This window comes from Sycon ciliatum, chromosome 2 (genome assembly GCF_964019385.1).
Source record: "Sycon ciliatum chromosome 2, ocSycCili1.1, whole genome shotgun sequence".
Classification (NCBI taxonomy): Eukaryota; Metazoa; Porifera; class Calcarea; order Leucosolenida; family Sycettidae; genus Sycon; species Sycon ciliatum.
Genome location: NC_088644.1, coordinates 36526637 through 36540344, shown reverse-complemented (window position 1 = coordinate 36540344; position 13708 = coordinate 36526637). Strand labels below are relative to the sequence as shown.

Genomic DNA, 13708 nt, shown 5'->3' with positions numbered 1-13708 from the left:
CACCTCTTCTCACTGACTCGGATCAGGAACGTTCCGTTCGGCTTGCAGCTTACCAGTTCCTGCACAGGTTCCAGGCAACACAGTCACATCACAGGTGTTCGGCTAGTGATACAGTTGCTATGCTAGGATTAGAATCACTTTTCCAGTAGGTAGGATAGTTGGTTGGGATAGTGATAAGTCTGATCTCTTGTGTGATCCCCTCCCCACGAACTATGCTTCACTAGCACCCTGGCACTATTTCACATAGGAGATAACCATCAGATCTAAGCAGCATGTGGCTTGCAGCTGTGTCAGTACAGTCGATCCTTTTAGAATACACGGGTAGTCTCTTTGTGCCAGCCACTGCAGTACATGTGTTTGCTATCGTCTGCCCAGTGACGAAACTCACCTCTGCTCGGGCGCGGGGAATTAACCCGTGGAACCACGCAGAGAACATGACGCCCCACTTGCTCTCGAACTGTCCAGAGTGCCGTGCAAGCTCCTTACGCCTCCATTCCACCAGCCTGGTGTGACATGACACAAACAGTTACATGCATGTCAATCAAGGTAAGCTTCTCCATCAAGGCTGACTGTTGTGTGCCGGAATACAACCTGACTACCTGCATGTACATGTACAAGTACATAGGAAATGTGTGGCATCGTTGGGTCGAAAGAATGTTCTTCCATGGAAGTACACAGGCTCTGCCGTGACCACTTCATCCATCCAATTCTAATTACTCAAAGTTCGTGACGTCGACTGTACTCACAATAATGATCATACTAGTGATGGGCTAATGGCTACACCATGGCTTACATGTAGAGCATTGCTGGCCACAAGGAGGGACCCTGGCCCAAGGCCTGGCGGTAACAGTCAATTTCTTTGTTAAGACATTTTCCCATTTCAACTACCTCAAATTTAGAAAGGAATTATCAAAATTTGAGTGCTTCTCCCCTGGAGCTGCCATCAAGGCAGTATTGTCATTATTATGGTCATTGCATGCATCATTGTACTTTTGCAGGCATTGATCAAATCGAGATTTTCAGCTGCAAATGTGCATAGGAAATTCAAGAAAACCACCCTAAATACAAAAGTAAAAAAAGAGCTTAGGAATGGATATAAGTAATGATAACCCCATTGTCCCCTGGTCTTGGACACCAGTGCTCGTGCCCAAAACATACACTTCAGTAGCTGGGGACTCTTGCTTGGGTCGGAAGAAGCTGCTTGTCCGCCGCTTGAGTTCATGTGGCTTGCTAGTGACAGAGTGACTGGGTGAGTCGTGCCGCGATGGCGTTGCGCACTCGACCGGCTCGCTAGTAACGAGTGCATTATTGGTCGGCTCGAATCGGGGCGCATGCGCTTGGTGCGCTGGTGGCGGTGGTGGTGGCAGCGTCGGTGGGTCTCTTGGCTGTTTCTTGAAGCTTGGCCATCGTCGCTTGTTGACATGCCGTGTATCGTCCCATGCCAGCACAGATGATGTGTGCTTGGTAGCTTGCTTATCCTGAAAGAAGAACATTTGAGGCCGATATCATAAGGGAAACAGTGAGCCGCTACTGAAGGGCATGATTGGCACGTGCAAGTGTATTTATGTCTACTGATTTCTGTACTTGTGTGTGTGTGTGTGTGTGTGTGTGTGTGTGTGTGTGTGTGTGTGTGTGTGTGTGTGTGTGTGTGTGTGTGTGTGTGTGTGTGTGTGTGTGTACACTGCAGGTTTCCAATACAGTTGTTTGGCTGGCAGCAACAGTGCGGCATGGTCAATGTGGCTTTCTGAGTGAATTGATGTATATAATTGTCCTTAGGTTTGCTTTGTTGATGGTTTGGTTTCGTGAACAAGATCAGCCGGAGAGCATACATGTATGTGGCGACTGCAAAATACGGTTGAAAAGCACAGGGGTGCTGATTACCATTCTTCAAATCAGGGAAATGGCTTAACGGTTCGCGTGAGACTGGGTTAGAGGCCGAGTTTTCGGCTTCATTGCAAACACCACCACCCTCAAGGATCAGAAAAAGGTTAAAAAATGAATAAAATAAAAGGGTAAACACACGAGGGTAAGCAGCGACTTTCGGCCTGTTTATCAATGAATCAGTTCTCAGCATTCAATAAAGAGACTTTAGTGGTTGAAGCAGCGCAGCACGGAGGAAATTGTATTTGCCAATACCTACGAATTTGAGTCATGTAGCTGGTGTGAATGAGGTCGGTCAGAGAGCGCATGTGGTGAAGGTGGAACTGATTCATCAAGTTAAAAAGGTAAAAACTCAAAAGTTATAACTCAATCTGCGGACAGAACTGTTTCATCCTTGGTGGACTCATCAGCGCAGCACAGAGAAAATGAGGCCGAACCTGATAGCAATGGAAAATGAATTTTCCAAAGCCAGATTTCAACAAGGCCCAAACGAACCTTGCCAGAGTGCTCGAACTGATAAGTCAGTGAGCTCTGCCTAACGCAAGCACCAAAGGCACTACCCGCACGAGAGTGCTCATCTACTACAAGAGCAGGAGTGAAAAACTCAATCTGCGTCATGATAACTGTTATGGTATAGCTACGCACCTTCTTTGTCTTCTTCCGCACCACAACCGGTGGTGCCTGTGGTACTGTGGGCAGCAGCAGCGGCTCGGACAGCTGCTGCTGAACAGCCCGATGCCGTGCCTCGTCCTCTGCGGCCAGCGCCAACAGCGTGCACAGTACAGCTGGAGAGGTCATGACAAAAATCAATCCGTGCACAGCAGATGAGCTACTCGCAGCAGTCCGGAACTGTCACGGTAAAGATGACCTGTGCACGTATATAGGAAGTTCTGCAAAACAAATTTCTGAGCTCTCATAAAAACTTGGCGAAGATGCAATGATATCACCTCACTGACAACCAAAAAACGAAGGACATCATATCTTGACATTTTGCATATTTTAATGAAAGCTCTAAAGAGTAGTTTTGTTGAGTGAAGCCTACACATGTACATGTATATTATATAAATTTTAATGTCACTAAGTCAAGTTTCGAAATCATCTAGCCATGTACTTCGAAGTAGTCACCCCACTTCCACTGATGAGGCGTCAACTGTGCTGCTTAGACACTGTTACATGTTTTTAACAGTGGACGGGCAGGTACATACTAAATACAATTACAATTACATAGCGTTTGGTGTAAAAGACGAACACAATCGCCGTACGTGCAACTTCTCTCTAGTGATCCCTGGAGCGGAGCCAATGACGTATCTACCCGGGTCATGATCCTCTGGTAAAGGAGCATATGATCAAAGTATGTATCCCTGACCAGCAGAAAAGAGAATAGACTAGGAATGGCGGTAACCGAGATACAGTACTAATGTACCACACCGTGCTACGCATTATTCTTTTCTCTTGCCTTTCAGCAGTTAAGTTGCAGTGTGGCGGATGATGGAAAAATATGTACAGGGCCAAACGCTGCTGCTTATGCTTTATTTCAGCAGTCAAGTTGATTCCGTGAACAAAACACCTCACTTAAAGGGGAAGTTAAGGCAAAAATTAAAATTTCACCAGTTGTAGTCTTCGGGGTGCTGAGTCGAATGGTCTTGGTCCGAGAAAGCTGAGACGCTCCCTTCCTACTTGAATCCCAATCGAACTCGCGCACTTCCACCGAAACTGGGTGACTGCGCCCTACGAGATGGGGATTTGTATGCAAAATGTCACTAAAAGCGCCATTTCGTTCTTATAAAAGCACGGATGACCGCCATTGGCCCATATGTTGTACTCTTTTGGACGCCGAGTCGACTGGTTTTGGTCCGAAAAGGCTGCGATGCAGCGTTCCTCCTTTATTCCCAATCGAACATGGTTGAAGAAGCGGTCACGTGCTCCTGGGTGCCAAAATCACCTGGTCACCACGCCAGCAGGCGACAACTTTCACACCAAGGTTCACCTCGAGTGACAGGACTGCACCCAAAAAAGGTCAAAACAGGCTGTAAGTTGTACCCTGCAGGCACGGTGACCAGGTGACTGGTGTACGCAAGAGCACGTGACCGCTTGTTCGACCATGTTCGATTGGGAATTAGGGGCGAACGCTGCATCGCAGCCTTTTCGGACCAAAACCAGTCGACTCAGCGACCAAAAGACTATAACATATGGGCCAATCGCGGTCATCCGTGCTTTTATAAGAACGAAATGGCCCTTTTAGTGACATTTTGCATACAAATCCCCATCTAGTAGGGCGCAGTCACCCAGTTTCGGTGGAAGTGCGTGAGTTCGATTGGGATTCAAGTAGGAAGGGAGCGTCTCAGCTTTCTCGGACCAAGACCATTCGACTCAGCACCCCGAAGACTACAACTGGTGAAATTTTAATTTTTGCCTTAACTTCCCCTTTAAGCTAACCGGGTAGTCCTGGATCTGCGCTTGCCCTATGTTCCAAATGTGCGCATGGCCAGCAATCAAGGACATCTGAGAGTTGTAATTTTTGTACTCCTCCGAGGTGTGATTTTTGGCGTGCTGGGCCAAGCACAAGGAAGCCATCTGCAAAAAAACTGCAGAAAATGGTTGTTGTTTGATCCTTTGGTGTAATCTTTGTTTCTAGTCGAAGCTAGTTGCTGTTTGGAGCAGAAACGCTGAAATTGACTATTTTCTGCATGTACTCATACATGTACTCATGTACTCAGGCATGCAGTCTCACTCGTATTTTAGCTATTTTTCTGGAATGGATGCTGCTCTGCGCCCCTTGGTGAACATTTCCTGCGCTCGTGGAGCAGCTGAAAAGGACCACTGGTATGTCTGGTTCCTGGTTTGAAAGTGGAGAGTCGACTTTTGTGCCTTGAAAAAGGAGTAGAGAGCGATAAAGGTACGTCTGTGGCTGATTTTTGAGTGCTCGTACATTTTTGATCGTGATAGAAATTCTCAGACCAAAGTCAGACCAAAGTCAGCGCGATGATGGTCGTACAGTTTTCTTGTGAATTTTTTAGTTGTTTCATCTCGTATCTATGTCAGTATTGTGATGGTGAAGTGGAGAGGGTGATTTTCTTCCTCTAGGCTTCGTTCGGCCGACTTTGCTTCGTCCTCGTTGAAAAGTGATCCTGAAAAAAAGGTCGATTCGCAAAATTATGTTGATTTTCAATGTACGAGATGACATGCGATTGCTGGCTATGTAACTTAGTTACTTGTTTGATGAGAGCAAGCCAGCTATAATAGGATATAGGACATCACAAGTCCAGTACAAGCGCTTTTAAAACGGTGCTAGATAAACGTTGATCACTACCCCCCCCCCCCCCCCCAACCCCAGCCCAGTTTACTGGTGAACTGAGTTCCTATAACTTTGGTGTTTGGCAGCGTGATTCACATTCCGTATACCGCTTTAATATCACTCACATTCGGACGTTGCAAGAATTGAATTGCAGAAATCACGTACTTCGCGTCGCTCCCGACTTGCTTCCAAACGGAGGTATTGAAGCCTAAACAAGGGAGAGAGAGAGAAAGAGAGAGAGAGAGACAGAGAGACAGATAGATAGATAGATAGATAGATAGATAGACAGACAGATAGATAGATAGATAGATAGATAGATAGATAGATAGATAGATAGATAGATAGATAGATAGATAGATAGATAGATAGATAGATAGATAGATAGATAGATAGATAGATAGAGAGACAGACAGACAGACACACATTTATGGGATATGCACAGTAAGCGATTTGCTGCACAATGTCATTTTAGCAGTTGAAAGTAATTAATTTTCACTATTGAAGACCTGTACATGAGCATCATCAATGTCAATATAGCTGGCATTCTAAGGAAGTGCAACATGTGCCCATGCACATTATGTCTAGGGCAGGGGACTAGGAAGGGTGATAAACATCCCCTAGATATGATACTAGAAGATTAGTGCAAGGGGTGGTGATGGTCGTCGTTATCGCCGTCGTCGGGGTGTGTGTGGTGGCAGTCCAGGTGGTGTACATCAAACCATTGGCCTTATGCAGATCTATGTGATCGGTGACTAGCGTTGCCCGATGACTGACCAAGTGCTATGGAACTCCGAGCAACAACCAATTTATGTTTACCACCATAGTCAACTTGTTAGTGATCACTAAAATCGGTAATACGTGGAGGGTGGGGGAGCTGATCGCAGCATTAGTGCATTGTTGACAGCTTACTTTCTCTGTGCTAGAACCTTTCTCCAGTTGGCCTGCAGAACGATGGCCCACTGGTTTTGGTCAGTCAAACACTTCAGCAGGTGGTCCTCATGGTAGTACTTAAGGAACACTCGGGTTTTACCCAGGTGCCATGATGTCAGACCGGCGCCATTCAGAATGGCAAAGCAAGACTTCAAGCTCGGAGCAACCTGCGATATACAAAGGGAACATTGTGTGGCAAAAGAGAACAGCTCGAGTACCGGTCAATACCATAATAATATACATGAGAGGCAATCCAATTCTTTACCGCTCTCTAGTTTTCAGCTCTGCATACAGTGAATCCCCATCAGTGTCATGTCACACGGCAGAAAATGCCCATGTGGCTAAAAAGTAAAAACTCTCGTGATCAAGCTGACTTAGAAATGCAGCCAATACAGGCCTGTTTAAAATTCCGATGCTCGGGTTATATCCACCTGAACCTCTCACCTTGTCAGTGTAGGGAAACGCAATTCCTTGGTATGCACGGAGAAACTCGGCGAATGTCGGACGATAAGAGTACCCTTCCCTTCGAATCCGAACGGTCTCGACAAGACCAGTTTGTCTGGGAGGGAGTGTAGGCAAAACAGCAGAATGTCTTCGATTGGAGCGTCTTGGCACTTTTCATGCCAGCAGGATATGGCAAAGGAGAACCACCTAGAGTTATGTCCTACACTAGCAGTGGAGCAGTCAAATTGTCTTCAAACCGGACCCACAGGGATAGTTTAATCATAAATATGTTACCTGATTTGACGTGCGACATAGTTGCTATCAAAGCAGCTGGGTTTCTTGCCAAGGTTAGGCCTGATGCACCTGACCAAGCAAACACGAAAAGATGCACAAAGACCAAAAAAATAGTCACATGCCTCCTTCAAAACACTAGATGACAAGTAACTCATTCCGGGGTAACTGGGGATAAGATGTTTAGTGGAACAATATCGCACGTTTACCTGATGAAGACGGGCTCAGCTGCCATTAACGTGGCACTGAGCTGGCGAAGCGAGAGTCGAAATTGGGTGCCGACCGTGACCTTGTTCTTCCGCGTGGACTGCTTTCGCATGACGGAGTTGGACGGTCTTCGATGCACCTGGTAACTTTGCTTGCGAAACGATGACCTGAAACGATGCTGCGCTGGCTGCGTTGGGGCTTGCTTTGTCCGACTTGCCCTATAATGGCAGAAATTGGAAGAAGTCATGAGCAAAGACATATAACTCCTAGTTCTCCTAATGTTGGAGGGAAATGCTAAAGCTCTAAATGGAGAGAACCACATTCGACGCAGCATCATGTGGCGCAATACCCCCAAGCAGTCGGTTGTTACGTGAGCATGAAAGTAGAAAAGCTAGCAGATGCAAGTATTTCCTCCAGAAACAAGAATAATTCGCAACTTTGATTGACCTGTTAGTTCTGGTGATTTGAGCTCTGGGGGAATCGAGCGATGGTAACCCCGAGCGAGACTCAAATAGTGCGTATATCAATTGTTCAATGGTGTACATGCTTGAAAGAAGTACATCCACTCACATTCTTGATGTGTTCTTGAACTTTTCGTTCCACTGCCAAAATTCTTGAATACGGTATTACATAAACTCCTCAGAAAGTGAATTAAATGTCACGACGGTTTGGTTTCAGGAGGACGTTTCGGAAATGGATTAGTGTACAGAGTTTATCATTATTTGCTATGGAGGACTCACTTCTTGGCGGTATTCTCCTGCTGTGCTGCCTCGCCATTCAAGAACAAGGTGCGGAGCTGCGGTAAAAAGCACAAGCAAGGTGTATGACTTCCGCCGTGAGATTTTAAGACATCCAAATTTCCTGCAGTGGTTCACAGTGAATGAGACTCACCAGACCAAACAAGACTCACCAGACCAAACGAGACTCACCAGACCAAAGCGGCTGTTGCAGAAGAGATCGATGATATCCTGCGCCAGGGTGTCCCGGTTCTTCTCCAGGAACCCTCTCACATTATACGTGACCTGCAGGTACACGGCAAGCATAGTGAACCAACAGAAATTGACCGGCTCACGTTTACATGCACAATACATATGAAACACGCCAGGTGCAGGAAGAACCATGTTACATGTTTGATGTGGAAAGGTCATTGATATTGCATATGGCATCACTATTTCCAAAAAGGTGACCAAAGAGTACATGTATAGACTCGGATGGAGAGCCAAGGATTAATTTATAGGTGGTATTAGTGGACTCGGTCACATCTGCAGACTGGACAAGGAGTCCCCAGCACAAATGGCTATGACATCATACTTCCGGCAAACAAAGGAGGAGAAAAAATTCCGTGGCCGGCCGCCTTCCACACTCCCGACAATACTGAGAACGGACCTCGCAACAAAGGGAATGAAGCTGCAGACGGATAAAGATCTCTCACACATCAGGGACCTGGCAGAGGACAGAGCAGTATGGCGGCAGCTTTTCCGCACCTGAGCCTGCAGAGGAATGCCCAGATTTGCCCAAACGGAACATGACATGATGTATGGTGAATTCAATGGACAATCTGATATATTTCTTCAATATCCTTTGCCTCCTGTTTCTTTTTTCCTGCCTTCGACCCCGCTGCTCTGTGACCCTTCCCTCGCTTTCTCTTGTCCTTATTGTCTTTTGACTTGTTGAGCGGCCTGAGCGAATGCTAGGGGTGGATGTGTATTATGTCGATTTGTTGATTTTTGTAGTAACACACCCTGATGCAAACGCGGAGAGGCAAATAATAATAATAATAATAATTAGTGGACAGTATAGCGTGACTTGCAGTTCCTTGGTCCTCGGTCTTTTTTGTTCTTCTAGAAAGAGTACATGATAGTACAGTTCTGGCAACTGAAATCTGACCCCCTGAGCGGTGGGTTCACATTCTTTGCGATGTGAGCGCACCGCTCAGGGGGTCGGATTTCAGTTGCCAGCACTGTAGTAATATTTATACTGAAACTCGCCCAAAGGGTGCATGGTACACCAAAGTGCCCGTAACTTTGGTGTCCGGGTAGCCGAGGCGTGAGCGTATGCTCAACCCCCTGATAAGCATTGTAGGGGTCGAGTTCTTACCTTGCCAGCAAAATGGTTGATACAGAACTCAGATGTGCCCATGGATAGAGTAAATCTCCGATGAGTAGAGAATCGCTCTGAGAAGCGTTCCAAACAGATTTTATCTGTGGCCTATTCAGAATCACCAGGAGAACAATAGTCATCGTACAACCAACATGGCGATACTCTTCGCGTTGTGACCATTGCCCATAGACAGAGAGATATAGACATTTAGGTTTTTTTCAACTTTTTTGCCAACCCAGCATTGTGAGCTGGTGCACCACACCTGCACAGGTGATGCATTCTGATGCAAATTAACCGGCAACAACCCCAATCACACCCCACCAAGCAAGACTCTGAGCATGCCCCTGCCCCAACAACTTGTGGGTTGTGTCGGTGTATGCCATTGCCACAAAACGTGTCGGTGTGTCTGTTTCATAGTTAAATGAAAACGTAAATTATCACCCTTTGTTTACACTATGCTCTTTGCTTCCGTGAGCGTAGACATGCTGTTCACTCTTTGCTGGAGAAAAATCTCATTCCACACAGGAATGCATGAACTATTTATGAGGACCTTCATTCATGGTTTGTTCACCCAACAACCAGACCACAAGCAGTTCATTGCACTTTTACTTTTTACCGCCGACCAACACCCCACACATCCACCTGGGGATGGCTGTATAGGGTGTCGAACAGTGCATTGCTGATCCCAGTTTACTTTCACACATTATTCATACATTCTTCATTTGGCAATGAGCAGCAGGCTTATAGTAGTGCATGTCTACCTTTGGGAACACACTCTGCTCATCCAGGACTGCAAGTAGACTGATGGGCTTTGCGGCAATGAGTGCAATCACATCGCTGTTGTCTTCAAACGTCACGTCCACGGCTTGGAGACCTTCCTTGATCATCTCTGCCTGTGACCAGCGGTGTACACAGATTGCAGTGGCACAAAGCAACTTACGAACACAGGAATTTCTGTACACAACACCCCGCATGCTCATATCACACATGCACGCGACTAGGCGAAGACAGTCTGGGGAATGTCATCACACAGGAAAACAAATCAAGGGCTCACCTTCTCCAACTCGAACACTTTCTTGTTGAACAGTGATTGCAGCTGCTCGTTCGCAAGGTTGATGCATAGCTGCTCAAAGCTGTTTGTCTCGCAGTTTTCAAAGCCGAACAAGTCCAGGATACCTTCATACATCATTAGGCATAACACACACATGTACACACACATGCGCACGCACACATATAGCTCAGTGGTTAGAGCATCGTTGGCTACAAGCGAGGGTCCCTGGTTCGAGTCCTGGTGGTGACAGTCAATTTTTTCTTCAGACTTTTCCTGTTTGTCTCTTTCCCTCAAACCAGTAAATACACATATACAAACACACACACAAACACACACACACACACACACACACACATACACATATACACATATACTTGGTCCGCGTCAGCAATATTGTCGCTTATCTTTCAACAATTTGAACTTATACTTTGGACATGAACGCGTGCACTTGAAGTGATAAAACTTGGTACAATGGACGGTAAGGTATTGAATGACAACTAGCTGCGAGGAATTTATTGTCCAAGGAAGGGTTCCTACTTTTTTCGGTCCTCCTCGTCGCTGCTGTCGGCGCTGGTGACAAATATTTTTGCTCGGGATCGACTCTCTTGCTTTTGCAAGCTCATCTTTCTTCCTCTCCGCTGCCTGGCTATTTTCTAAAGAGAAGTCGACCGCGACGGTCACCTTCTTTATTGGACTTTGCGTGGGCAGCACGACTGCCTGTGCCATTTTTGGGCTCCGCTTGTTTTCAGTAAATCTGGCAGTTTTTGCCCCTCGGGGGCTGGCTTAGCACGATGGACACAAGTGTATGTGGTGATATCATAGTGGAAGATCAGTTTGGTGTTCCAGACCCCGTGAGGAAAGATTCTGTCCGTCAGTCTTGCTCAACATGTGAAAGCCATTTTTTAAAAATCCTCGAAGTAATGGAAATGGAACGTAGTCTTGCTGCCGATCGAGAGAAAAGATTAAATAGTAAAATCGACGACCTCACCCGTTTAGTTTCCTCCCTGAAGGAGGTAGTTATGGAATCTGGATCACCAACGTATTCAATGGCGGCAGCGAAGGCAGTCGGCCATGACGAGACAATGAGCAAGGGAAAGCCACGCCGCGCACGGAGCAGTTTCAAAGCTGGTGAACAAGTTCAAGCTGAGTCTGCAAAGTCCGTACGATCTACGAATGCGCCAACATCTCAAGACAGCCGTGCTCAACCGGATCTGGAAGCTTCAGCAGCCACCTCCACGTGCGAGGACGTTGACTCGGTTCATGAACCCCGTAGACGGTCTACGCAGAGATCGGACCTTGGCCTTGATGACCCAGGAGCACGTGCAGAGGGACATTTGAAATCAAGTGCTGCACAGAAGATCGTCGATCGCCTCAAAAAAATTGAGGATATGCAGGACGATGTCGAAGCTTCCTGGAGGCTGGTCACGAATACTAAGCCCACGCAGAAAAAGTCAGTTTTCTTCGTTGGGAACCTGCTCCCCGAGATGCAGAGCGAGCAGTTGAAACTGTTTATTGAACGCAGAGCTGCAGACATCGACCACCCTGTCTGTTTTTTGAGGTGAAGATCTTCCCTAAAGAATCCTCATCATCGGTGGTTCAAATCAGACGCCGTTCTTTGCAAGATTTTATTTTGAACGACGACGACGACGCGTACAGTACTTGCAAATCTCCACGACGCGCTGGATACTCCGAGCGTTGAGCTGGAGGTAAGGGAGCTGCGATCTCAGCTTGATGAGCGATCCCTGAGGTGAGCGATCTCAGCCGTTCAGCAAAATGGAGCTATTCCGAGTAGCCGATTACTTTCTTGTGGCTTGCGCTGCTCTTGCCTGCACAGCGTTACAAGATAATCTATTTTGATGTGGCGCTGCATCAATCCGAATCACCCACCTGTCGCTCTCGAAATCCACTCGAACTCTAGCTAGACCTTTCAGGTACTAGCAAACTAACTTGCTAACCAAAATTGGGATGAAATGGGCTGCCAAGTAAGCATTGGTAACATATAAACAAAGCTGAAAGATAAGCGGCAATATCGCTGACGCGGAACAAGTACACAAAGCCATGAAGGGTCATTTGTACCACTACTGCGTTAAAGAGTAGACAGAACTTGTGAATCATAACCCAGAGCTGAACAACATGAAAAAAGTTGTCAGCAAGATTTATAAGCAATGGCGCCGTGTCTCTTTTCTGACTGTAAGAAAAGTAGATCAAAAACACAATGATATTGACTCACCAATGCTTCCCATCTCTCTGCTACGGGCTTCGAAAAGTGTGGCAAGGTTGGTGTTGACCAGGCTAATGATGTAGTCAAACAAATTGCTGTAGATTGCCCTTGCAGCTGCATCTCGGCAGTCCTGCGCCTTGGCCGGTGTGAAGGGCGACGAGATGACTTCTCCTGCTCCCATTAGCATAGTCAAAACAAGTAAATGGGGAGGATTCAATGTCCGAATGGCAGCGGGAGGGTAGGGAGGGGATGTTCTGGGCAAGTAAAATGTATATGAACATATTCAACTCTTCTGCACTGGGTCACAAGAAAGAAGCCAATATGTAGTACTAGTGTGCTTCGTGCCCTGCATAGTACGAACATCCTGTATACTTAGAAAGTCACTCAATGAAATACACGACCTTCTCGTCGAATATGCTCCGGGCGTCAGCCATGAATCAGTCGATTGTCAGAGTAGTCAGCAGGAGGAGTGAGCTCCAAAGTCCCTAAAATGTTACTATCAAAAATCTCACTTCTTGTTTTGTGGCAAAGCTCGCTACTTGGAACATCTACCCGAAGCAACGCTTCTCACCTTTCATGACGTTGGTTGAGGCTACCAATGACTTGCAAAGCAGTACAGGATCTACTGCCAGTGCTCGTGCAGCATCGATTGTTTTAGCCGATGTTGGGTTGCAGTACGCTACCTCGCCGTCACCAAACTCCTATAGAAAGCCATTACACACACATACACACACACACACACACACACACACACACACACACACACACACACACACACACACACACACACACACACACACAGGCATAGTGTATTATGCATACCGTAGTGACACACATTTTTAAAAGCGCATGTGCCAATATCCGGACATAAGCACGCCCTCACAAATAAGCGCATGGGCTTATTATAAGTGAACCTAAATGCAATTCCATCCCGTGACACACGGACACCATACAAACACCATGTTCACAAAGTTTAATGTGCAATGTCATATCGCACTATTCGCATAATTATACAAGGCACCGGTACAGTAGCAACTCAAGCACATGCGCCTATGTGTGAGACAAAAGGACCCGCAAAAAAATAACAAATAACGCAAAACCTCACTCAAAAGCGCATAGGCCTTTATGTGCATCACTATGGTATGGATAATCGACACTTGACTTGTTGGAAACTAATAATGATGAAATTTTCTTTCTCTGCAACTGAGTTGCTTTAACCATGATTCTCACCCCTGTGCTTGTAGGCATGTGTACATGCACATGCTTTCACCTTTTATTCTGCGAACAC

General features: G+C 46.4%; 1 protein-coding gene and 1 long non-coding RNA gene across 2 annotated transcripts in view; one reads left to right on the top strand and one right to left on the bottom strand.

Annotated features, from left to right (window-relative positions):
• The window catches only part of LOC135809888 (uncharacterized), a 5357-nt gene extending 3581 nt beyond the window's left edge, over positions 1–1776 (top strand). The window contains exons 2-3 of the long non-coding RNA XR_010552251.1: positions 376–546; positions 1688–1776. This is a non-coding gene — a long non-coding RNA (uncharacterized LOC135809888). The remainder of the gene's footprint in view (positions 1–375; positions 547–1687) is intronic.
• The window catches only part of LOC135809886 (unconventional myosin-IXa-like), a 31148-nt gene that overhangs the window by 4453 nt on the left and 12987 nt on the right, over positions 1–13708 (bottom strand). The window contains exons 7-22 of the mRNA XM_065323330.1: positions 12992–13121; positions 12430–12591; positions 10203–10324; positions 9910–10041; positions 9146–9256; positions 7978–8070; positions 7789–7844; positions 7051–7266; positions 6845–6913; positions 6551–6665; positions 6086–6273; positions 5302–5384; positions 2527–2666; positions 1159–1478; positions 389–503; positions 4–59 (exon numbers count right to left, since the gene is read on the bottom strand). Of these exons, the coding sequence (XP_065179402.1) occupies positions 4–59; positions 389–503; positions 1159–1478; positions 2527–2666; positions 5302–5384; positions 6086–6273; positions 6551–6665; positions 6845–6913; positions 7051–7266; positions 7789–7844; positions 7978–8070; positions 9146–9256; positions 9910–10041; positions 10203–10324; positions 12430–12591; positions 12992–13121 (2108 nt within the window). The remainder of the gene's footprint in view (positions 1–3; positions 60–388; positions 504–1158; positions 1479–2526; positions 2667–5301; positions 5385–6085; positions 6274–6550; positions 6666–6844; positions 6914–7050; positions 7267–7788; positions 7845–7977; positions 8071–9145; positions 9257–9909; positions 10042–10202; positions 10325–12429; positions 12592–12991; positions 13122–13708) is intronic.